The 27,132-nt window shown below is 34.0% G+C and overlaps 1 protein-coding gene across 1 annotated transcript; it reads right to left on the reverse strand.

Annotated features, from left to right (window-relative positions):
- Nucleotides 1-5,308: 5,308 nt before the first annotated feature.
- CRT3 (calreticulin 3) lies at nucleotides 5,309-11,367 on the reverse strand. The gene is made up of 14 exons (XM_079023954.1): nucleotides 11,202-11,367; nucleotides 10,478-10,585; nucleotides 9,850-10,042; nucleotides 9,069-9,327; nucleotides 8,886-8,942; nucleotides 8,577-8,624; nucleotides 8,057-8,143; nucleotides 7,894-7,951; nucleotides 7,714-7,781; nucleotides 7,071-7,163; nucleotides 6,914-6,970; nucleotides 6,683-6,796; nucleotides 6,527-6,550; nucleotides 5,309-5,537 (listed from the first exon to the last, which is right to left on the reverse strand). The coding sequence occupies exons 1-14, from the start codon at nucleotides 11,326-11,328 to the stop codon at nucleotides 5,526-5,528; spliced, it is 1,305 nt and encodes a 434-aa protein (XP_078880080.1). The 5' UTR covers nucleotides 11,329-11,367; the 3' UTR covers nucleotides 5,309-5,525.
- Nucleotides 11,368-27,132: the final 15,765 nt, after the last annotated feature.

The raw sequence follows: 27,132 nt of genomic DNA on the forward strand, positions 1-27,132 counted from the left end.
AAAGATTCATAAAGAAAACTAGCATCCTACATAAAACGATCTAGGGGCCCCGCCCAACAAGCAAAACATGATTAGTCCAGCATAAAGATAAAGAGCCCAACCCACCAAACGGATAAAGGGACCAGCCCATCAAACACATGCAAGAGTAACAAAGATAGCTAGCATCAATCCTAACAAAATCCAGTGGGCCGGCATTGGTGCCTTCGACCCAAAAGTATAGTGAAGAGACTCACCTATCGGTCGATACTCAATCGCTACTACTCTCACTACAAGAAATACCAATGTTATACACCACCTATATAGTTATACAAGGTAAGCTCTTATGTTTTCTTCCAAAACTAGGAGTTTAACCAAAAGTCAACTCATGCCAAAAAGTCAATGGTTTGTGTTGACTTTAGTGAACTGCCACATCGTGGCCATCTATGGCCACGTCGTAGCCCTTATGAAATCGAAAAGTCGGGCATTTCCCAGTCGACACGTCGTGGCGACCTAAGGCCACGCCATGGGCGCTAGGTTTCCAACAGCTTAATGGATTAAGCTATTTTCTTGGATTCCAAGATCTTGAACGCTTAGATCTTGTCCATTTTATGGTCTAAATAGATAAAGTTTCCAACATTATACATTAAGACACCCAAATAGATCAAAATCTCAAACCCTAGGTCCAAATAAGGCTAAATAAAACAATATCTTAACCATTAAGCCCTTAATCTGAAAGTGTCCTTAACTTAACCACTCAGAAGAGTTTCTAATGGCAGATATAGCATAAAGATGGGAGCTTTATAGAAATGCATGTCCAATATATGTCTAGAATCCTTTTTAGGTCAAAATAGGGCTAAAAATGACCAAAACCTCATTCAAGGTCAAGAACCCCCAACCAATGTTTAGATCTACAATGTATGTTCATCATGGGACTCAAGAGAGTCAGTAAGTTGCCAACTTTATGTGTTCCTTCCATTCAAACTTGCTTAAACATGAATAACATTGGACAACATCTTAGATCTAACCACTTCAATCCATAAAGTTTGAGCCTTTGACACTTACAAAGGTCCAGAAGCAATGTGAGATGTTAAAGATGTTGTTTCCTTGCAAGATCCACTAATAGAGCACCTTCTTCTCCTTTTTCTCCAAGCCAACAAATGCTTCAAAAGGCCACAAATTTCCACGGGAATTAGGGCTAGGGTTTTTCTGATGTAAAATGGTGTTGGAAGCTAGTAATGAACCCTAGAAATGAATTAGAGGGGTTTAAATATGAAGGGGACCCTAAACGAATCATGGGCTTGGGCTAAAACAGCTGCCACACCATGGCAACCCTTGGCCACGCTATGGTGGTCCAATAAAATATGTGTGCTTTTATTCGATGCCATATCGTGGTCACCCTTGCACCATGCCATGGCACATAGTTTTTCCTCAAAACTCCATCTTTAGCCCCTAAAAATATAAAGCTAAACCAGTCTAGAACACGGGTGTTACAATGTGGTATTTTAGGTAACTCAGTAAGCTTTTTGCTTACAGTCTATGTTTATGTTTTATGTATATCTGGTACCAAAAGGAAGAGCTAGACATGATTGCATCACATCCACCTGTGTTCCACATTTTTTTTGACTTGTTTTGTACTTTGATAGATATTTGATACTTTTCTATACTTTGATGGGCTTTTGGAATGAATGAATGATTGTTTTGGTTGACTTAAAATAAAAATTTTACTTAGAAATGTTAGGGCGTTACAAGTTGGTATCAGAGTCTTGGTTTGTCAAATTCGGACACACCCTCGAGTGTGTTTGGACTCCACAAAACTTGTTGAAGGTTATAGATTTTTCTTGACTATTGCGGATTATTTCACAAGGGCTACATGGGTCTATCTTTTAAAGTCCAAAAAAGTAGTTTTTCTTGTTTTACTTCTTTTGTTAGTATTTTGTTGAACCAATTTGATACCAATGTTAAAACTGTTAAGACTAATAATGAAACTGAATTTTTAAATAATCGTATCAAACTATTTTTTGAAACAAATGAGATTTCTCATCAAAATTCTTGTGTTTACACTCCACAAAAGAACGGTGTTGTGGAGACAAAACACAGGCATATTCTTAATGTTGCTAGGTCTTTATTGTTTCAATTCAGTATCCATGTTAAGTTTGGGGGAGAAGCTGTTCTTACTTTTGTATTCTTAATAAACAGAATTCCCACTTCTGTTTTGAAAGGATTGTCTCCATATGAGCTTGTTTCTAAAAAGGTTTATGTACTTGATCATTTAAGAGTTTTTGGTAGTTTATGTTTTGCGACTTAGCTTAATACTTCTAATAAGTTTTCTACAAGAACTGAAAAATATGTTTTACTTGGTTATTCTTCTGAAAAGAAAGGTTATAAATTACTAAGTATTGATTTGAATCATGTTTTTGTTTCCAGGGATGTGAAGTTTTATGAATCTGTTTTTCCTTTCAAACTAAAATCAAGTATTGTTAATAATATTGATAATTCTTTTAAAAATGTAGACCCGTTTTCCTATGATGATTTTAATTCTAATTAATACATTAATGATAGTATTAATCCTGATGACTTGAGTGTTAACCACCAAAAGAATGGTGAAAGTGCAAATCGGACCCTAGATGAGACCTTTATTGATACTACACATGTCAGTAACCAGACTGATGAAGCACATGAACCTTTGTCGAGTAGGATTATACCTTGTTCATTAGGAAGTTTTATGTCCAAGGAAAGTAGTCAATATATTTTTTTACCTTTCCTTTCCCAATCTTTGGGGTCCTCTAGGTCTAGGAGAGAGTTACATATGCCAATAAATTTAATGGTTATATAGTTGATGGGTGGGGGGATAAATATTGTATAGAAGGAACTAAAAACAATTCTTGTCTTAATAATGAAAATAAATGCTTTGTTTCCAACTTAAAAAAAAAATTGTTGAACCTAAAACCTATGAAGAAGCTTCTTTAGATTCTAACTGGATAAAGGACATGCATGATGAAATGGATGCACTTTATCGTAACCATACATGGGATATAACAACTTCACCAAAAAAAATCGTAATCCAATTGGATGTAAATGAGTGTATAAAATAAAATATAAACCTAGTGGAGAAGTTGAAAGATATAAAGCTAGATTAGTAGCAAAAGGTTATAATCAGCGGGAGGTTGATTATCATGAAACTTTCTCTCCTGTAGCAAAGATTGTAATTGTTCGTATTGTAATTTCATTAACTGTTAATAACTCTTGGCCTATTTTTCAGTTGGATATCAATAATGCTTTTCTTTACGGTGATCTTTTTGAGGATGTATGCTTGACACTTCCTCAGGGATATCACACTCAAGGTGAAACAAGAGTTTGTAAACTTGTTAAATCTTTATATGGTTTAAAACAATCACATAGGAAGCGGGATGAAAATGTATGTGATTCTCTGTTTAGTTTTGGATTTCAATAGACTATTAATGATTATTCTCTATTAATTAGAAATAGAAATAACTTTGTTATTGTTCTTCTTGTTTATGTTGATGATATAATATTAAGTGGTAGTGATAGTAATGAACTTGAAAAGGTTAAAAGCTTTCTTAAAACTTAGTTTCTAATTAAAGATCTTGGGAAATTGAGTTACTTTCTTGGAATTGAAGTTATAGATATTAATAATGGTTTGTGTCTTAACCAAAGAAAGTATTGTCTAGAATTAATACATAAATTTGGGATGTTGGGTTGTAAACCTATTAAAACACCTTTAAAAGCAAACTTTGTTGCAAATCGAGATAGTGATAAGAAAGATGAAATGTTTGATAATATCACTGAATTTCAAAAGTTAGTTGGGATATTATTTTACCTAACTATAACAAGGCATGGTATATCTTATAGCGTTTAGATTCTTGATCAGATTATGCATAAGTCTCATTTGAAAATTTCTTTTCGTTTGCTTAGATATTTTAAATGAAATCTAAGAAAGGGTATTTCTATTTTTAAATCTGAGAATTTTAAGGTGAATGGTTTTGTGGATGGTGATTGGGCTAAGTGTCTGTCTTCTAGAAGAACTGTAACTGGATACTTGGTTTATGTTGGAGATTTTCTTGTCTCTTGGAAAATCAAGAAATAGTTTATTGTCTCCCATTCTTCTACTGAGTCGGAATATAGAGCTTTGGGGTTTGTTGCATGTGATGTTGTTTGGGTTTTGAAAGTGTTTGTTGATTTAGGAATTAAGGACTTAACCCCTGTTAACATATATTGTGATAATGAATAAACAATTAAACTTGTTCAAAATCTTATATTGCATGAAAAAACCAAACACTTAGAGGTTGATTTGCACTTTATTAGAGAAAATGTTTTGAATGGTGTTTTTAAAATTGTTAAAATTAGTTCTTCAAATCAGAATGCAGATATTTTGACAAAAATAATTAATTTTTCACAACATGATTATCTTTCAAAAAGAATAGGTCTTATTGATCCTTTTAGTGAGGGTTAATGTTGGTAAAAATGTTAAGTTTAACCAGGGGTGTTGAAAATATAAAGTTTGTGGTTCTAAACTTAACGTTTTCTTGTTTAGTTCTTGTTTGTATTTTTTTATATTGTTCAGGGTCTCTATTGGAATATTTGTAGGTTGTTAGTTAATTGAAGTTTCCATTTAAGGGCTTGAGTTGTATTTGTGTTGATTCTCATGGACTGCGGAGATAACTTTGTTCAGTGGACACGCGGATCTTCGAGTATCTAGTCCAGTTATTGACTCGAGTATATATGTTTAGTGTCTGTTTTCATCTCATAATTCACAGAGCGTACACACACTCCTCCAAGAACTCTCTCGTTTCTTCTTTTTAACTGCACATGTATATATTAGGGTTTCACTCTTTTCTCTATTGTTCTTTGAAATAGCAGTAGTTTTAGGTTGAGTGTTCATATTGAGAGTAGAGTAGGTGGCTTGTGGTGAGGTTTCTGGTGTAAATACTTGAAAATATTATAATTCTTTGTCCTAAAATGATATAAGAATCATTAATGTTGTGAATGTTTGAGCATGATGTACGAGAGGGAGAGTTATACGTATACAAAGATTTTTTTTCCCTTTTGTTGACTTAGTTTGACTATTTTGTTAATTTTGACCGATTTTAAACCACATAGCCCAATTAACAAACGATTTTGACCAAGCTTAACATTGACTATTTTGTTAATTTTGACCAACACATGTTCAGTAGTGTTGTTTTTCTTGGATACATATTTTCATATGCTTTCATGGCATTTGATGTTTTACTTTTCTCTAAAACTACTCATGGAATTTTCCATCTCATGTTCATTCGAGTAAAATATAACGATCAGAAAATAAAACACCGAGTTTAAAACTACTCATGGAATTTGCATTAACAATATCATTCCACACAAAAATAACTGCAATCTATCTGGCTCATATAGGCTTATGGTAGTATCAAGTGGGATGAGAAAAGTGGAATTAAAATGGTACAAGTGAACAATTTAAGCGTTACAATAATTATAATAAGATGAAAATCAGAATTGCAATAATCCACACTTTGAAGACCATGCATCACCACATCTCATAGCTCATCCTACATCATTAACAAACATTTTCCAAAGCAATGAGATGATATATTTTATTTGTGATTCGAGATATTTGTTTCTTTTATACTTAATTGAATTAATGGGTTAAACACTTAATCTCTACAGTTATATATAGTTGTTTCTTTTTTACTTGATATAAATAAAATGACTTAATCGATTAAACCATAAAAGAAATTGATGAACAAAATGATTTTTTTGGAATGTAAATTGATGAACGTGTGTAAATGACAATTTTACCCATGGAAACAAACTGTTTATCTTTTTGGACTGTTGGACCGTGTGTAAATGACAATTTTACCTTTCAGTTTGGAAATTATGTTGAATAACTGATGACTATTCACTTTGGAAATTAGATGAATGGTCCCTATGGTTTTGGGTAATTTACACATTTGGTCCCTAACTTATTTTTTTTAACTTGGAAGATCCCTACTGTCTGTTTTTGTTAGGCACTTGGTCCTATCTTACCTAAAAAGACTATTTTGCCCTTGATTTTTTTATTTATTTAAATAACACACCCCCCACCGTACTTCCCCCTCACATTACCTTACCTTACCTATCTCACCTTATTTAAATAAATTAAAAAATTAAGGGCAAAATAGTCTTTTTAGGTAAGACAGGAACCAAGCGCGCAACAAAAACAAACTGTAGGGGCCTTCCGAGTTAAAAAAATAAATTAGAGACCAAACGTACAAATTACCACAAACCATAGGGACCATTCGTGTAATTTACTCAATTATAAATCACTATTTATTTTATATAAACAATGATAAAAATGAGATAAAATATAATCACTATAGGATTAGTAACCTGTAACAAACTTTATATAATATTTAAATTGACCAAAGCACGAGAAGGTTAGGATTGTAAACGGATGATTAATATTTTATTTGGGTTTGAATAGGTAGGGGTAAAATTGGAATTTGAAAATGAAAAACAAATTAACACATGGAAAGAAAAAAAAAAGATTAAAACTTACATGATAATCATCATAATCACGACGCTGTGGGCAAAAAAAAAGGCAAAACCAGGATCAGATTAGAAGAAAATGAAAATTAGAAATCAAAACAACATTTGTATTTGTAATTTTGTATAGTATAATAAAAGAAGAGAAGGGCATTTAAGTCTTTTTCACCTTTCCATATCTGTCCCTATATCTGTCCCTGTAACGCTCCTTATCTCGGTGTCTTCTACCATAGTCTCGATCTCTCTTCCTTTTTTCACCTTCCTCTCTTGCCCTTTTTGCTTCCTGAATTTTTCATAGTTTAAAATAAATAAATAAATAAATAAAACATATAAATCTATCAATAAATAATAAAATGACAATATTAGTTAATGAGTAATGAGTCTGAGTCTAGTAAATCACCTCTTCTTCCCTTGCTTTTTTTGCTTTCTCAGCTTCCTCTAATGCTTCTTTTTCGATCTGATTTTTTTTTTTAAAAATTGAATAATTGATTTTAATTAAATGTATTATTAATGTTTGGTATTTTGTAATAAAAAAAAAAAAATAAGGTGAGAAAAACCTCTCTATGGGTGAAAATTTCTTTGACAACTTCTTTTGCATACTCCGGATCATCACATATTAAAATATTGTCAAATACAGATCCAGCTTTTACCTGAAATAAATTTTAATTATTATATATTTAAACAGAATGTATAGTTTTAACTTTTAACTCTATTCTATATATATATATATATATATATATATATATATATATATATATATATATATATATATATATATATATATATAGTTTATTAAAGTTAATGTACTTTTTCATTTAGAAAAGGACAAAATTATATATAATGAAAGTAGTCAAGACCCAAATAAGATTTTACAATAAAAAAAAAATGCTTGTTATTTTTGGTTGGAGTGAATTTTTAATTTACAAAAATAAATATAACAAACAGTAATTATAACACAAATAAGATTATAATTATAAATATATATGTTGTAGACATTTTCAGAAAATCAAACTGTAATCGAATTAAAATCATGAATATTTTAAAGAGATTTGTGTCATTAAATATTATATATAAAAAAAAAAAGATTATATTGAAATTGTTGATTCCATTCCATATTTCCATTCCATTAAGCAAAAACAAACAGTTTTCTTCATTCCAATGGAATGAACAATTCCATTCCATTCTCAAATCTCAACATACCTGCCAAACTTCAATTCCCACATATTTAATTGGCTTCAGCACATATAAATCAGGATCATCTTCGAATTCTAAGCAAATAACAAAAAGAAAAAGTAAATCAATTTCCTAAAAATTAATATAAAATAATAAACATTAAAACACTAACATGAAGTTCTATACTTGTATATAGCATTTTAGTACCTGGATTATCGATATAAGGGATCTTCCATTTCCCTTTGTAGTTTGGATTTTTAATTTTCTGTATCAAAAGAGAAGTTTTTTTTTTTTTTTTTAAATTGTAAAATATGGGTATATGATTTTATACAAAATCTTAAGGGTAAATAAAACTTTATCTATTTAATACCTTTGGTTTCCATGGCCCTTTGTATGCTGGATTTGGTATCTTTGGTGCTCTCCATATTCCATCTTCATCTTCATCCCAAGTATCAGGCTAAACAAGATTTTATAAAAAAAATAAATAAATTAAATAAATAAAAAAGGATAATGTCACTAAATAGCTAACCAAGTTTTAGATTTGTTGTATCTTAATGAAATTCAGTAACTTTTTTACTTTTAGTAAATAAGTTTCTGTTTTCTTCCAAAGTTGTGAAATTTTATTGTAATGATTATAATATCGTATAGAGTGAATTATTTTTTTTTGGATGTGAAAAGTTATTTAATTCACTTAATTGTGTTTAAAATCCATTTTCTTTGGATTTCAAATGTGCTTTTCAAAACAAAGTTTTATTTGTATAAAAAAAACAATATATTTGTTATATACTAAAAAGGTAATAACATTTTTTTATATTGTCTAACTAAAATATGAAGTCTTAGAAGAAAAGAAACAAATAGTAATACAAATTTAACTTTACTAATCAACTAACCTTTTTAGCTTTAGGATCAGGAATTTCTCTTGGGATTGAATCATAGCCCTGAGATACAAAATAAAATAAGAACAACTTTTTAACATAAAAAAAAAAGATATAAAAGCATAGGTCTAATTTCTAAATGCAACTATAGTAGTGAAAATTGCTTTGTATTTGAATGACATTTGCTATAACTGAGTAAATTTTTCAAAGGGCAATATTATAAAAGGAAGAAATGAAAGTGGGATTTTATAATAAAGAAAATAAATTAAAACAAGTTGCTATTTCTTCCATTTAAACCCTAACATCATTAAATCTGATACATACCTCTGGCTTTACTTGATCAGGATCCTCAATATATTCCCTTTCTTCCCAATCCACAGGCTGAAAAGTTTTAAAAAAAAAAAAAAAAAAAAAAAAAAAAAAAAAAAAGACAATTGAAAATGTAGCTCAAAGGATAAAAATAGAAAATATAATGTTTAAAGCTCAATAGAAAATTCCAAAAATGACCTTTTTGGCCTTGAGATCTTTGATTTTACGAGGTGGAAGGATATCCCAATCTGTATACATGCTTCCAGAATCTCTCTCCCTACCATCTATTAAAATACTATAACTTGCATCAGGCCTAAGGACAAAAGTGTAAAAATGTGTTAACTTGTCCGTTTCACATTGCAAATCCTTCTTGATTGGATAATTTTGCCCTTGGTAGGAAACAATAACATGAAGCTTCTTTGTCTGTGTGCCACATAAATCTGGTCCAAACATTACACTTCAAAAAAAATAAAACAAAACAAAAGTTAATACATTGTAACATAACAGTATAACACCACTACTAATAATAATAATAATATGGAAACTTTATAATGTTAAGCAGTTGAAAGAACTTACAAAAAAAAAAAAAAAAAAGCAAAAACATTAATAAAGTAAGTATTATTGTTGTTTTTTCTTGGGAAATCTCCAAAAAAGTCCCTACATTTTGACCTCGTATTCAATTAAGTCCCTATATTTTTTTTCTGATTAAGTCCCAAATACCAGTTAAATTAAATATGAGGTCAAAATGTAGGGACTTAATTGAATATGAGGTCAAAATGTAGGGACTTTATAGAAGATTTCTAAGCGTGAAACCGGCTAATTTGAAAAATTGTCCACAATTGAATAATTTAAGTGGTATTCGGGACATAATCAGAAAAAATAAATAATAAAGGGACTTAATTGAATATGAGGTCAAAATGTAGGGACTTTATAGGAGATTTCCCTTTTTTCTTTTATAAAAAGATGTGAAAAGATAAACCTGTAAGGAGTGTCACCACCGAATTTCTTTTGGTTAACATATCCAGACATAAGCTTGATATAACCACCACCACATTCAATGTCTTGTTCAAATTTTATAGAGTATTGTAACACCAGTGTTCTATTTTTGTTGTTGAATTCTGGGATTTTTGCAGAGATGGCAGTATGTCTTGCATCAACTGATGTCTGAATGCCTGAAATGATTCAGAATGATCAAATTGTTTGTTCATATGATTCTGTAAAAAATTGTCTAGAAAGTAATTTTGCAATTTAAGCTGATTCACCAAAAGACCTTGTTGTGAAATAGGTGGTTATTTTGTGATGAATGTGTGAAAGGTAAAGGTGGTTATTTGGTGACAAAAGACCTCCCATTTTGGTCATTTCTGTGATTAAAGTAACTACAACATTTTTTTGTGAAATAGACAAATGTGAAAAAGGTGATTATTTGGTGAGGATAGAAACTAATGGAACAAAAAGGGAAAAAAATCCAGTCTAAAGCATTTCAAGATTTTATAGACAAACTAACCATGAGACTATTCCTAAAAATGGGCCTTTCCTAAAAAAGACTTTTCAAAAAAAAAATTATATAGATATCCATTTACAACACATGGAAATGTTAAATGTTTTACCTTTATCATCTGGATCACCAGACCATGATCCAGCTGTGTGCTTAAATGATCCAGCTTTTCCTTCACTTTTTTTCCAATCAGACTTCACCCATCGGCTCTGCCACCCATCTATTTCCCACAAATTGAAAAAAAAAAATGAACAAATTTAGTTAAGTCATCAGATTCAAAGCTCGAAGCAAGAACAACACATTACTTGATCAAGTAAAGATGCACTACGTTTATGGTAGGCATGGCCTCTTAAAAACCCCTAAATTATCGCAAATTTCTGAATTATCAACTCTTTCTCCATTTACATTTTGCACTATAAGCTTATGCAGTGTACAGATATGAGATATCGCAAAGCAATCCGCCAGTATTGCAAAAACTAACAGCAATTTGACTTACGAAACAGGTTGAATCCCAAATTCACATTGTTTTAGTTGAGATATGATTTTCCTTCGTAAAATCTCTACTTGTAGCAGGAAATCCTAAACGGAATTACACGACATGTACGTACAACGAGAAATACTTCTTCAAACACATTTCTCACTGATAATCTACAACTTCACTTCGGTATTACACTAAAAGCCTCTTGAGACAAACTTAAAATCGGTAGATTATGTAACATCAGCAGGTTGATTTGACAAAACATTAGGTTTTTTGTTATCTGATTGCTTAAAACTTTGACTGGAATCACTAGATGCTGCAAAAAGTAAGATACGAGTTCACAATTGCTAAAAATTACCATCGAATCGCTCCTCGAAGATGATCTCTGAGAAGGAAAGAGTACAGATAGAGAGAAACACCAGCACAAGTGCTCCAAATTGGAACTGCTGCTGAAGTGCAGACCTTCCAGCTCCATTCTTGCTCATCTTTTACCGGCCGACGATGTCGTAATTTTTTCGGACTTGTATCAAAGTGTTTAGTTATTTATATAAATTTAGTATGGAAATACCAAAATTTGAGACTTTAATTACAAATATGCCATTCAAACTCTTTTCCAACGGGAAGACTTCTTAATCTTAACTAAAAAATATAATACAGTATGTTTTTATAATTTTATCACGTTTTTTTAATAATTTATAATAATAAATTTATTAATTTTTCAAAATAAATTAATAGAAAATTATTTTATAAAGTAATTAGAAAATTATTATATATGAATTATAAAAATAATTTTAGTTATCATGTACTTTCTCTTAGTTTTCTAGTATTTTGTAAGACATTCAATTTATTATTTCTAAAAAGAAATGAATATACTAAAAGTACACTATAGTTTTCATGTATTTTACACATTATATTTTAGTCAATGAAAGATTGACAATTTTGTTTATGACATAGTTAAAATAGTTACAATAGAAAATTTTATCAATTTAGTAGTTTAGTGTTATTTTATTAAATCTAATGAATTTGGATATATATATATATATATATATATATATATATATATATATATATATATATATATATATATATATATATATATATATAACCACTTTAACCTTATAATATAACATGTCAAAATAGAAAATTTTATAAAATTTATAGGATTTATTGATGAAATTGAAATATAATCGTAAAATTATAGAAACGACCAAAATATAATTTATTTCATATTATTTGCCGATTAAAGATTTTATATCTTAATTGGTTGTATATTAAACCATAATATACAAATATATGGCCAAAATATAAGTTTAATAAAAGGTTGTTTATTAATTCTATATATTTTTATATCTTAAGTGCTATAATAGCAGAGTCAAAATCATTACAAGAAAATATGAATTTATAAGATAAATATAACTTTCTAAGACTAAAATTATTTAATTTATCTTTTTGTGTTATTAGTTTAGGCATTTTTGTGAATTGTCAATTATATTGACTTGGGTTGACTTTTGGTCTCCGTCCATCGATTCTTTACTACACGTAGCACCAGCCAATCATATTATCTTATATTGCATCTTGCGGGCCCTCCCACTTCTACTTTCTTTTCTCATGGCATTCTTTTAATAAACTTAATTTTAGAAAACATAGTATATCCAAAATAAATATTTTTAAATTGTAAAAACTATAATATAAGTTTATAACAGAAAATAATCGTGTTATCGAAATTACCAACTGAACTATCTTTAATTAAGTCTTTATTTGATTTTAAATGAAAGAATAAAGATTTTTTTTATAATTTAGGAATTAAATATAATTTTATTTTTTTATAGATGTATTTTATATTGTACTAATTAAGTATTTTAAATTTATCTTAAACTAGATAAAAAGTAAAAATGTTTAGCATGAATCTCATAAGGAGTCTTGGTCTAAATTGAGATGGTCATTTCTTATCCTTAGACTAAAAAACCTTTAGTATTTAAGACATAAATGGTAATTATGAGTAGATTGGGTTTTGTTTCAACAAAATTAAACAAGATTTAAAAATAAGCCCCTCAACATTTAAATCCATACAAATAAAATAAACTTTACATGTCGTGAAAATATACTTGGATTGAGCTAGAAACAAAACCAATAAATAAATAAAACATATTAGCTTTTTAATTCGACCAATGAGTTAACAAACAAACAAACAACAACAATAAAAATAAAAAAATAATAATGAAAAGTTTCAATACTTTTTTATGTGGATATACAAACATATGCGTAAAACTCTCTTTGATTTATTAACATATGTAAAGGATTTTTGGGCGTAACAATTACAATCTAAGCGTTTTTGTAATTTTGCGAAAATATAGGGGCACATTTCAAAGAGAAAACTGGGAAGAATTTAATTGGACGATTAGCCTGTTGGGTTGACCGTCGTTTTCATTCTAGTTCAAAGTCTTTGAGCGTGTAGAATATGGCACTTTCACGTTTTATATATTTTCGTTATTCCTTAATTAACATTATAATTTCTTTTGTGATAGGCCGAAAAGAAAAGAGAGTTGGCCTTATTAATTTATTTCGTTTTCCATTTGTTTTAGCGGTGGATTCATGAATTTGAACGTGTTTATACACTTAATGGCATATATTTGAACTTCTGAACCGATGAGTCCAATGATATATTTAGACATTTGACAAGATCTCTAAGTTTAGTAGTAAGTAGTTGTTAGGAACCGTAGAAGCCAAACTTGTAGCCGTCATACTCGGGAGCAAGAAGTACAATCCTAGTGTGGCACCACACCAATGTTTATGTACCGGACAATTAATGTTGTCTCGCTACTTTCCTCTTACAAACATGAAAACATGCATATGATGGGACGCACAAACAATACAGCTTGACCATTGTAACTTGGGTGATTCGGGGCACTAATCATGAAAATTTGGTTGTAATAAGATAAAGACTTCATTAGGAATACGTACCGAACTACCAATTAATGTGGACCATACCCAAATGATGCTACCCGAAAACATGTAAAACATAATGAACAAAACGATCGAATCTAAGTCGTATGGCGGGAGAATGTCGTTGACTGAGGCAAACATCCAACAGTGGCGACTATTTTATCATGTACTGAGTGTGGGGCGCCCAGTAGAGGGAGCGACACGCCTGTTGACCAGCAGGTTGACTTTTTGGACTTATAGTGAAGTTTGACCTTGGGTTGAAATGTGGAGTTGGTGTCATTGACTAAAGTTTGACTTGTATTTTATACCTAGGTGATTTGTGAGACCGACCTTGCGATTATGCTTGAGTGGCTGAGATTTTTGGATTCTATTGAGGTGAGTTTCTCACTATATTTTAGACTACAATATGGATCATCTGGATGTTAGGATGTTAGTATGTTTTAGTGACATGTTAGGCAAGTAGACTTGTTTAGACAGTGTCTATTATTATTGGTTTGTTTGTTTGTCTTTTTTGTATGTATATATGTCGACATATCATGGTCGAGTTGAGGGCGGTCCAACTTTATGCTGAAGGCCAAGATACTCAGGGAGAGCCAACTTTATGCTGAAGTTCAGGGCAGAATCTCTTTATGTTGAAGGCCAACGGGGCGGACCAACTTTATGTTGAAGGTCAGGGTGGACTAGCTTTATGCTAAAGGCCAAAGGGGCGGACCAGCTTCGTGTTGAAGGTTATTATTTGTATGCTTATATGTATATTGTTGTTTGTTGTATTTTTGGGAACTCACTATGATTTGTGTTTATAGTTATGGATTAAATGTTTTTGTAGACACAATTTATGTTATGATATGACAAACCTTAGTTAGTTGTCTTATTTATGATTGTCTATAAATAACGAAGATCCATAAGACTTCGTTTTGTATTTATTTACTAGGCACATTTAGAGGTTCTTTATTCAATGTCGAGTCCTATTATTTTTTGTATCTATGAGTATCCTATAAATAGGTTAGGTACCTAAGTGGGTTGTAACTTTTCACTTTTATGCTCTAGGCATTCTCTCTCATTACGACTTCACTTATACCAATTCCAAATAATAGAGCTGAATCAATATCATATTTAGATCTTGGTGTTCAAACTTACTTTGATTTATATTTAGGATTGTTAAAACATCTTTCAATTGGTATAAGAGCAGGAATATACACATCGTTTGAATAATCTTTTTCACGTTCTCTTCTTAATTGAATCATTTGCTTCGATTCAATTATTCTGCAAGTTGAAACGTAATTCTCCGTTTGATCGTTGTAATTAAACGATTATGCATTTGTTTTGTCAATCATTTCGTATCTGATTTCTTTCTTTTCAAGATTATCCTATTTTTACTCAATCAAATGGTGAATTTGAATGTCAACACCCTGATGAATTATGCAAACCTGCTTAGATATGCGATAAAAGTTCCAATGTTGCATCCAGAGTATTACAATTAATGGGCAGATCTTATGGAAGACTATCTTAACAGGATAGATGAAGATCTTTGGCGATATATTGAAATAGGACCTTATCGTGCTGATCTTATTCAAACAGTTGGTAATGCTAGTGTTGTTAAAGACATGATTGTTCAAGAAAATAAGAAGAAGGTGAATGACAAAAGATATCTTTGTGAACTGCACGCAACTTTTCCACCAGTTGTTTGCAACTATGTCGGGGACTGTAAAACTGCAAAAGAAATTTGGGACACTTTAAAGGAGAAATATCAAGGTAATGAATAAACCAAGAAGAGCTCGATGACACAATGCTTGTCGTAGTTGGCCAATTTTAAGCAGAAGGAATCTGGACCGCATCCACCAAGATCAGAATTAGAGAATTCTTGAACAAAGAATCTGGAGTTGGAAGGATACCAGATTCCGAGAAAGGATGTTCGTTTTAGGTATCAGAAGATGTTCTTTACAGCAATCATATGTGGTTCTCGTGGATTAACCTGAAACTTGGCACAATAGCAAACAGAAAACATGATATCTGGACGACTAGTTGTTAGTTACATTAAAGACCCGATCATTTGTCGATAAAGCGTCATATCTGCTGCTGGTTTGTCCAAAGATGGTGTAAGCTTCGTTCCGAACGCAATATGAACCTTGACCTTTGAATCTCCCACCATTTCAAATTTCGCAAGCAAGGACTTCGTTTAGGCTTCCCAGTTGATGAAAATACCCTCCGAACTCTGTCTAATATTTAAACCAAGGAAAAAGTTAATAGGACCCATTGAGCTCATCTTAAATTTAGTTTCCATCAATTTTCGGAATTCAGCTGTTAAACTAGAATTAGTGGATCCAAAAATGATATCATCAACATAAATTTGGACAATCATTAGATGGTCACCATCTTTTTTGCGAAAGAAGATTGGGTCAACCGAGCCTTGCTTAAACTTAGATTGCTTTAAGAAATGAGTAAAGGTTTCATACCATGCACGTGGTGCTTGTTTTAAACCATACATAGCCTTATTCAAAATGTAGCAATGGTTTGGATATTTCTCATTCACGAAACCTGGTGGCTGTTCTAAGTAGACTGTTTCTTTTAATTCACCATTCAGAAACGCACACTTGACGTCCATTTGATAGACTTTGAAATTTTTGTGCGCTGCATAGGCAATGAAAATGCAAACATATTCCAGCCTTGCAACTGGTCCAAATGTTTCTTCATAGTCTATACCTTCCTCTTGGGAATATCCTTTCATAACCAACCGAGCTTTGTTCCGAATAACATTGCCTTCCTTGTCAAGCTTATTCCGAAATACCCAGTTTAATCCGACCACAGATGCATCATTTGGAGTTGGAATCAATCTTCATACCTTGTTATGCTCAAACTCATTAAGCTCTTCATGAATTGCTTGCACCCAATCAGAATGCTCAAGAGCAATCTTTACAATTTTTGGCTCAATTTTGGAGATGAACGATTTAAACATGAAAAATTCCATTTTTGAAAATAATGAAGTTTAATTCGCTTTTTGTTAAGCTCTAGTGAGAACTCCACAAGTTGCTGCTCCGATAACTTGAGATTTAGGATGATCCTTGGTCCATTTCACCAATGGAGGGTAGTTCGGATCATAGGTAGGATCCAATGGTGCATTCACGTCTTCCAATTCTGATTGAACGTCAGAGTCATTATTTTCAGTCTCATTCTCCCCATGGAAAATTTCATGTAACTCAACATTCGGAATCAGATTCTCGTCCTGGATCGGAATGTTATTAGTGACTTCGGGATTTGAATTCTCCCCCTGAATAGGTGAATCAGATGTGGAGGTTGAAGAACAACCCTCCTTCTAAACATGTGCATTAGTAGCTTGTGGTGAAGGTGGAATTTTAGATTCCTTCGGAATTGGTGGCTCATCTCCTAAATCTTTGGCAGCATCGTCGATGATTTTCTTCAATTCATCTTCCTTATTATCTGGGGCATTTTATTATGAAGAAATGGCCTTTTCGGGCTCATCAAACAAATTTATGAATTCCTCATAAAGATTTGAAAGAGGAATCATCATCGGATTTGTTGAAGGAAAGATTTCCTCAGGTTGACAAACAGTCTTCTGATACTTCTTGAGATACTTATCACCAAACATGACATAATAGGTTTCTTCTATTCCTTTGGATTTCTTGTTCAGAACCCTATATGCCTTAGAAGTAAGAGAGTACCCCATAAAGATTCCTTCGCCAACCTTTACATCGAATTTGTTCCGTTGTTATTTTGAATTAAAGACGAAACACCTGGAACCAAAGACATGAAAGAACTTAACGTTAGGTTTCCCTTTGTTTCGAATCTCATAAGGAGTGATAAGAAATCTCTTATTGATTAAGGAACGATTCTGAGTGAAACAGACACTTCCGATCGCATCAGCCTATAAATATAGTGGAAGGCTCGCAAATGATAGCATTGTCCTTGTAGCTTCATAGAGAGATCGGTTTCGTCTTTCAATGACACCATTCTACTGAGGAGTATAAGGAGCAGAGAAGTTGTGAGAGAATCCTCTTTCAGTTAAGAATTCTTCAAACACTTGGTTTATGAATTCTAAACCGTTATCACTGCGTACGTTCCGAATGGGCTTTCACGATTTGAGCTAGATCTGCTTGATGAAGTCCTTAAGTCTCGAAGTTGCATCTGATTTCTGTCTAAGAAAATAAACCCAAGTAAATCTAGAAAAATCATCAACTATCACTAGAATATACTTATTACTATCAATTCTCTTGATGGCAGATGGTGTCACACCCCAAAACCAAGAACGGCGGAAACGTTCTGGGGTGGAGGACGTCATGTACAGTATCACAACAATGAAAAGTAGTAAACAAGCAACAACATCATCCATTGCACTAATAATATAAGTTTAATATAAGTGTTCTGACAAATTATATTATTAATGCAATGGATGATGTTGTTGCTTGTTTACTACTTTTCACTGTTGTGATAATGTACATGACGTCCTGCGCCCCAGAACGTTTCCACCGTTCTTGGTTTTGGGGTGTGACAGATTGGTATCAGAGCACTGTTTATAGTGAATTAAGTATATTAACCCATAAAAGATATACTAACTATAAATACATGGGATTAAAACACTCTGTCTAAGAGTCATACTTTAAATAATAAAATATTTAATAAAGTATACGTGTTGCATTCATACTAAAATCAGTGCCACTAGGATAGTACAAAAGAATTACGATTGTTGGGCAACACAGGTGGGCTTAGAGACATATGGTCAAAATTGGGAAGATATAGCCTGATCAACTATATTATCTGAGGGTTGACTAGCATGTGCCTAAGTGTAGTGGTGTGGTTGCAACAAGTCTAAAATCTTACCAACCCTACCACAATGAGAACAGTAGAACATAACATTAAACTTAAAATACTATAGGAGTATTTGGTGTTACTATAAGTACGTTATACTTGAGAACTAAAACGGGATCTTCATTACGAAGTTGATAGTTGCTAAGTGGATACACAAAGGCTATATGTAATTAGGATGTTATAGACTTAGAATCTGTGAAAATTTTACTTTACCCCTATTCTGTGTGAATTTGGAGTTAAGGTCACTTATTCGAAGGCCTATCCTGTTTCGATTACATATAACTGGTATGCACTTCACAAATAGCGATGTAACTAATGAAGATTTTCTAAATAATTATCTAGATAGTTCGTCTAATAATTATTTTCTTACCCCAATTCTCGCGTAGATAACATGGATGGACTCCATCCCCACGGCAACCAGTACCTTCCGAATGAGGTCATTGTTGGATGGTTTGAAGAAGAACCAGAGAATGATCATCCTATCCCTGTGAATGATCACCATGATGAAGACCTTTCGGACGATGCTAACTCCGAACCAGAGGTTGAGAACCTACCCCAAGCAGCTCCCTTTCTAATTCCTAACCCTCGTCCGACTTTTTATGGCCCGCCGCTTGAGTGGGTGGAATGCTTGGAAACATGGAGCCAAGGAAAAGATCAGCCCATGCCATTTGATGGTGACCGAAGCTTTTATGACCTGAGCAATGGGGGCTCAGCAGACAGAATCTTGCCAATCTTGGTCCGCAGAGTGGCCCGAAATAAGATTCGAGGCAAGACAGCCCTACATCAGATTACCGAAGTTGTCGCCGATGCGAGAATGCATACCCTCCTCACCATTCATCTAGAAGATGTTTGCGAGAGATCCGAGAGAAACCATGAAACCCTGCTGCAAGCACTGGCTGAATCACGAGCCGAAGTCATAGAGCTTCGAGTACGCCAGAGGGTGTACGAAAGACACCTACTTGACGTGGAACGTCAACTGGCTGAACTGAGAGTTCACCAGAGGGATGACCGTCGCCAGTAGTAGACGTTTTACTTTATTTTCCTTATTAAAAGGAATCGTTTTCTGTCTATGCCCGATGTGGCATTTTCTATGAAATTATCTTGTACTGTAAGTACTTTAGGTTAGGTCTTGATGCTGTCAAAGAACTATCTTCTCTGGATATGATGTAAGACCTTTACAAGGTCATTTTCTCGAATCTTTACGTCGTGAATATCAAAGATATTGACAGCCGGCTAACTTTTGTGTCATTCTTCATTCAAGTACTCTTATCATACTTTCATTGGAGTCTATCTGAAACCTGCTTTAGTCAAGTCATTGGACTATAGTAATTTAGCTCCGGAGACATTTCCAAGTCTCTTTTAGTGGTTAGATCATGTTATACACCAACCAACGATACCTCGGCTTGAATGACAAACGTCTTGAGACCATTCTACAAACTCACTTCCCTTCCGTACTAGGACTGCATCATAGGGATGTAGGTCAAACCTTCGCGATCATACCTCCAATTCGTACTAGGACCGCATCATAGGGATGTAGGTCAAACTTTCGAGAACATACTCTTACTTTCTTCTTGAACAATCGAAGTACATCTAGGGTCAACCAAAATCGCTCACAAAATCCTTATCTTTCGTGTTATAGAATCATGTCGTCATCCGGAAGCAATCAGTCGAACAACGAAACCTCCGCCTTTCCTATGGACGTCGCTACCTTTCAAACCACAGTTACAACTGCCGTGATGGCTGCTGTGACAGCTGTCCTTGCGCATCGTAGCGCTATCAGCACAATCAATGCTGATGTTGGGATTGAAGTTTCCAATCGTGGTATCCATCCAGGAAGTCGCCAAACGGTAACAGTCACAGGCTCGCAAAGCCGAAAGACAGAGAACAAGAAACGAAAGCGTCAAGCCCAGAAAGAACGCAAGAAATCCCAAAAACTTGCCATGCAACAGCAGCAAGTGGAAACCCTTGCCATCCACATACCGAGCAGACCATATAAAGGAACACTCCCGAAGTGCGACCGGTGCAACTACCACCACGAGGGAATTTGCCGAGCCTGGCAATGCGATAATTGCAACAAGATGGGGAACATTGCTCGTTTCTGTAGAACTACCTCCACCACTGGAGCAAGCCTAGTTTGCTATAGTTGTGGTGAGGCAGGGCACTGTTACAGAAATTGTCCAAAAGAGAAGATCTACGAAAGCAGCCGTGTCCCCATGACTCCCACTCGACACTTCACTTCCACCACCAATGTTGGTGCTATCCCGATATGTCACCAATGCGGTGAAATTAGACACCTCAAGAAGGATTGACCGATAGCGAAGAACTCAGGTGTAGATGGGAAAATTCTCAGGATCACAACTGCGGGAGAACCTGCTCCGGAACCCTCGTCAATGTAATTTAGGCGTTTCCTTGTAATAGACTTATAAGCCATCCCAATCTAGTGCAACTAGAGTCTTATCTTTTTAGAGATATTGTCTGTATAGGGATGCTCGTGCTGCGTATACTTGTATTTAGTAGTATACCTTATTCGCAACAATAGTCTTGTAGTAGTCTAAAATACTATAACTCTGTTCATGGTTGCACGGTTGTGTTTTGTCTGTAAACGCCTTATGTTCAAATCTAATGTCTTTAAGTTTCTGTATGATCCCGACATTATCATACGACTCGATTCAATTTGATCCACACCATACCAGCTTCTTAAGTACATCTCTTTACCAGTAAACGTCGTTTTAGCGAAGCCGTCATATCAGAACACCGAAGTACTCATGCGTGGAGTACCTCTTAGTTCTTCTCTTTTCTGAAGAAATCCCCGAAGTACCACTCGTGCAGTACGTCAAGTTTAATCCAGGGATTCATGCGGTTGACCTATCACTGAGGAATGTATACATAAGAGTGATATATAATCAAGGTTCTATAGGTTTAGAATTGATGATTCCACTTTAACTTCTTTTTCCTCGATGGGATGTGAGCTTAAAGAAGAATCAATTATTCGACTACCTTTTCAATCTTAATTATATACAACTCGTATACACGAGATTATGATTGTGAAACCATGTATGAATTCTAATATGAACTTCAGGACGGAGAACTGCCTAAGCCTACGAGTAATCGCATCGTCATGTGAACAAACTTAGAACCTAATACGACTCCTGTAACCAATCGCCCTACAGTCTAAACACCTATGGAGATACAAGAACAACCTGGACAACTTAACGAACTACACAAAAATAGAATTAGAAGACCAGGCTTCTCACCCTGGAGAACTCCGGTCTTATTCTTCTAGAGATCGACGGATTGCATCATATGTACCTCGGATATCGAGGACTCCGTCAAGATTTTTCATTAGAAATCGTTATCTCTGCCTCGCATAGATGAAATGGTTGAGCAAACGCAAGGAAAGAATTACCTTCACAAATGGATTTGAGATCCGAATATCACCAGTTCGAGTGTTAGGGAAGGATGTCCGAAAGACTATCTTCCGAACTTGATGCGGACACTTCGAGTCCGTAGTGATACCCTTCGGATAGGACCAATACGCCCATAGTATTCACGAGCTAAATGAGTAGGGTACGTCTTTCTTACTCGGGTCAGTTTGTCATTTCTCCATGTAATGACTTAATTATCTACCCTTGTGGTAAGAAGGAGCCCCTGGAAACATTACCTTCAGAGGAACTTTTGCGAAGTTCTCTAAGCACAAGTTTTGAAATTGAAGAGTCAAGTTCCTATGACACACTGTTAGTGATGTGGGAATTTTTGAGTACTCTTTCAATTTGTCAAAACCATTGAGAATTTGTCAACACCAGAGACGCTGACAGACATTCACCAAATTCTAGGTCTTACAGACCTACTATCATAGTTCATCCAGAACTCCTCACAAATAACAGAAACTCTTTCAACTTTAACCCAGCAAGGGGTGCCCCTTGACTGGGAAGTTTAGCAAGAGAAAGAACCTTGGAAGTTCCAAGTGAGAGACCAAGTTCTTTAGGAAAAACTCACTCTGGGAATGGCTTAATACGCTTCGTATCGCGTGGAAAGCTAAATCCAAGATGATAGGACCTCCGGGATTCTTACCAGAATCGGTCCTGTATCTCACAGACTAGATCTACTCCGTGAACTCAGTAACGTACATTCTACTCTTCGCATCTTGATCGTGAAACCATACCTTTCCGTTAGGACTCTTGTAAGTCCACTCGTCAAGATCCTCGCCTTCGTATTAGAACAGTAGTGACCCTCGACCGAGAGGTCAAGCGGACGAAGCAATGTCGTCGCCAGTTAGTGAAGGTTCATTGGAATACCAACCGAGAACCCGATTTCACTTAGGAGCGCTAGAACCAATCGATTAGGAAGTTTCCACCTCACGACTCGATCATTCGTACCTACTTCCTTGCCTAAATTCTAATTTCGGGACGAAATCCCCTTTAACAGGGGGATGATGTGACAACTCGAAATTTCCATTCTGAACAAACCATATCAAGCCAATAGAAGTTAGAACAGTTACGGTGAAATTCCAGACTTTGGGTATAAGTTTGAGTATTTCAGGATTAACACTTAAGGAGATATCAGGAGAGTGGATGCACTAGGGTTTTGTGCAACACTGTTATTCCAATACTCTATGATTTTAGAGTTCATTCCGGGAATAAAATATTTTATGCCCAAAAATCCCAGGACTATATATAGAAATCTGAACCATATTCATTCATTAGTTACATTTCCAACTAGAGAAAAGCCGAATTCTCTCTCACGGATCTTCGGGTTTTTATCCCAAATCGTGAGTACTTCTATCTAGTTATATTATATAGCTTAGATTGTGTTTTATAACATCAAAATCGGATCAAAACCCCAATATTTGGGAGTTTACCGCCCAAGAACACTTGGAGAGTAAACTCCTTTATAAGGGCCAAAGTGTGCCCAATGTCCCTCAAAGCCTTGGAAATGAACCTAGAAGCTACCATTACATGTTTAGACCACAAAACAATTAAGAATCAAGGCTAGAAGTGAGTTCACGGCCAAGGAAGTTCTTGGGCCGTGAACTCCATTTTTATGTGCCAAAACACCCTAAAAGCCTTCCTTAAGCCAAGAGACTAATTTAGACATGTACCCTAATGTGTTTAGGACTAGCAAACACCTTTAGAACACCAAGAAAAAGGTGTTCATGGCCCAAGAAGTTCCAGGGCCGTGAACTCCAAATAATAGTGCCAAAAGGTGCTATAAACTCTCCTAAAGCCTTGGACAATTTCCTTGATTCATTCTTAGATAAATTAGGGACTTGAAACCACCACAAACACCCTCCCAAGGTAGATTACGGCCGTAATCTCCAAGGGATTGGTCCCAAGGCTGTGAACTCCAAAAAGGAGTTAAAAGGAAGCCCAAACACTTGTTTAAGCCTTGAATCACTTCACCACTTAATTTGTAATAATGTTAAGCTTCATTTAGTGACCCTATAGAGAGCTTACGGCCAGGAGTTTACTCCCCTGGGCCGTAAACTCCAACACATATGGTCTTTTGACCATAAACTCCCATAAGAGGTCTTGCACTCCTTTGTTGCAACCCATTAGCCTCCTAGCACTTGACCAAAGTGTTTTCATCGCATTAGGATGTTTATACATGTTTAATTAGTGTTATAATCACTAATTGTTTATAGACATATGTCTTCATATGTAATTAGGACCATTGTGTGTGTCTAAAGTTTCCACTTAACACCTAGCAGTCCTACCTCTTCAGTTCATCTGTATCACCCACAACAGGTGAGTTCATACCCCTTAATCAATGTTTTAACTGTTTTTAAATGTTTTATGGCGGGGGATACAAGTAGAATCATGCTAGTTATTATATCAATCACTTATGATTAATAAACAACATTCAAATGATTGGCTACTCATTAGCCGTTTTACCAAACAATTTCCTTCAAATGTTTATCGTAAACACTTATTATGTCTAAAACTCCTTATTAAACTGTACATTTTACTCTGTATGTTTCCATTCAAACTCGTTTACAATTGTGTTTCAAACAAATGTTTCCTTATACTTAAATTGTTTTATCAAACCCATGCTTCCAAACCATTTTATAGATTGACATCAAGTTGATCTTTTCTTAGATAATAATTATGTTCAAAGGTTTTACAAAACTTATTTTATGCTTTTATATTATAAATTGCATGCCTATATATGTATAGTTATATAAGAAATGTTGAAAGGACTTAGGAAGGCTATCCACCCTGTTTCCTTTTCCTCGATTTGGATGTGGTCTGGTGGGATATCGGGTACCTGTCCGAAGGTCGTTTAAATATTAGTTATATATCATGTGTACATACATATATAGTCATAAAGGTCTGCGGGATATCGGGTACCTGTCCGAAGGTCGTTTAAATATTAGTTATATATCATGTGTACTATCCTACACCTTGCTGCTAGCTACAGCCGGACCTGCAGGTCTGCGGGTGCCAAATGTCATTTCTTTTTACGACCTACCTTTGTCGTTGTTACCCAGTCGATAGTATGGTACAATTAATCACATGATGCTTAATATAAATCCGGTTTAAGGTAGTTAGTACAACAGTAGTTCCTATAATACAACACTACAGTACTACATTAATTTCCCCTTTACATATATTTAGTGATCATTTCACTTAAACATTAAAAGTACAAACTATATTTTGTTAATGATGGTTACACTTGGGAAAATTACACACTTTTACAAGAAATGAACATTTAGAACAGTTAAGTCTTGGTAGAAGACTACATTGAGAACATTTAGGTCTTGGTAGAAGACACCCTTATATAATAGTAGGAATCATAGGGATTTCTAGGGTTTTTCAAATGTTTACAGTTATTTTACAAACATTTTTATACTTACAATTCATATACATTTTCCATACTTACAGTTCATATATAAACAATTTCTTACATATACATTAAGACACTAAAATACTTATGATCTCACCAGCTTTAAAGCTGATACTCTCTTTCAAAATAACTTGTATCCTCAGGTCAACCATAGACAGGTACCGATGCAAGGTTTAGAGAAGATGGAGCTCGTTCAAGACTCATCTTTCATTTTGATTATACTTTAGTGTTATCATAATTTGTCAGAACACTTTTATTAAAATTATATTATTAATGCAATGGATGATGTTGTTGCTTGTTTACTACTTTTCATTGTTGTGATATTGTACATGACGTCCTCCGCCCCAGAACGTTTCCGCCGTTCTTGGTTTTTGTCACACCCCAAAACCAAGAATGGCGGAAACGTTCTGGGGCAGAGGACGTCATGTACAGTATCACAACATAGTAGATGTACATAAGCAAACAACATCATCCATTGCATTAAATATATAATTTTAATACAAGCGTGTTCTGTACAGTTTTAGACACCAAAAATATAATGTAAATCAAAATAATATGATGAGTCTTGAAGGCGCTCCATCTTCTCAAAAGCTGGCATCGGTACCTGTCTACTGATGACCTGAGAATACAAGTTATTTTGAAAGAGTTTATCAGCATTAAGCTGGTGAGTTCATAAGTATTTTAGTGTCGATGTTTGTTATCAAAACATTTGAACGTGTCTCAAGTATAAGTTTGTAAAATGTATGTAAGTGTTTGTAAAAGTTTGAATCTCTCAGAAAAACCTATATTTTCTATTAAAGTAGCCTTCTACCAAGGCTTAACTGTTTTGTATGCTCGTTTGTTGTAAAAGTGTGTAATTTCCCAAGTGTAACTATCATTTAACAAATATAGTTTGTACATTAATGTTTAAGTGAGGTTATCACTAAAAATATGTAATGGGTAAATCATTGTAGTACTGTAGTTTTGTATTATAGGAACTACTGATGTACTAACTACCTTAAACCGGATTTATATTAAGGTATAATGTGATAATTGCACCATACTATCGACTGGTAACAACGACATACGAATGGTCGTAATAACGGAATGACGTTTGGCACCCGCAGACCTGTAGGTCCGGCTGTAGCTAGCAGCAAGGTGTAGGATAGTCAATCCAGTATAGATCTATACGCAAACTCACGCTCTCCCTCCAAGAGAATTCTGGCTACAACTCGGGCCATGACATTTAAGGCATGCTCCGATCCAGTGGATCACAATTGTTATCGTATTCTTGTATATGTAATGTTTCTCGTTCTAGTATAGTTGTATATGTTCTCCTCCTAGTATAGTTGTATATGTTCTCTTTCTAGTATAGTTGTATATGTTCTCATAGTAATGTAATGTATAGACTCATGAATGAACTGACTCATTGATCTAACAGTTGTAGTAGTATGATCCTGTGTTACCCCGATGGTAACTTACTAGTAATGTATATAGTACGCATGAATATGGAAGTACTTTTATGTCTATATATGTATAATTGATATATAACTAATATTGAAACGACCTTCGGATGGTCACCCGAAATCCCACCAGACCACATCCAAATCGAGAAAAAGGAAATAGGGCGGATGGCCTTCTTAAGCCCTTTAAACATTGCTTATATATCTATGCATATATGGGCATGCAATTTATAAGAAGTA

The sequence above is a fragment of the Lactuca serriola genome, chromosome 2 (assembly GCF_051521515.1).
Source record: "Lactuca serriola cultivar US96UC23 chromosome 2, Lser_US96UC23_V15, whole genome shotgun sequence".
Taxonomy (NCBI): domain Eukaryota; kingdom Viridiplantae; phylum Streptophyta; class Magnoliopsida; order Asterales; family Asteraceae; genus Lactuca; species Lactuca serriola.

Bases quoted from the DNA above. Each gene is read 5' to 3' on its own strand.
- CRT3 (XM_079023954.1), bottom strand. From the start codon at position 11,328: ATGAGCAAGAATGGAGCTGGAAGGTCTGCACTTCAGCAGCAGTTCCAA. The intron at 9,328-9,849 runs GTTTATCTTTTC...TTTTTTTTGAAG, and splicing joins GGTGGTGACACTCCTTACAG to TGTAATGTTTGGACCAGATT. The intron at 7,164-7,713 runs GTATGTTGAGAT...AATTTATTTCAG, and splicing joins TGGGAATTGAAGTTTGGCAG to GTAAAAGCTGGATCTGTATT.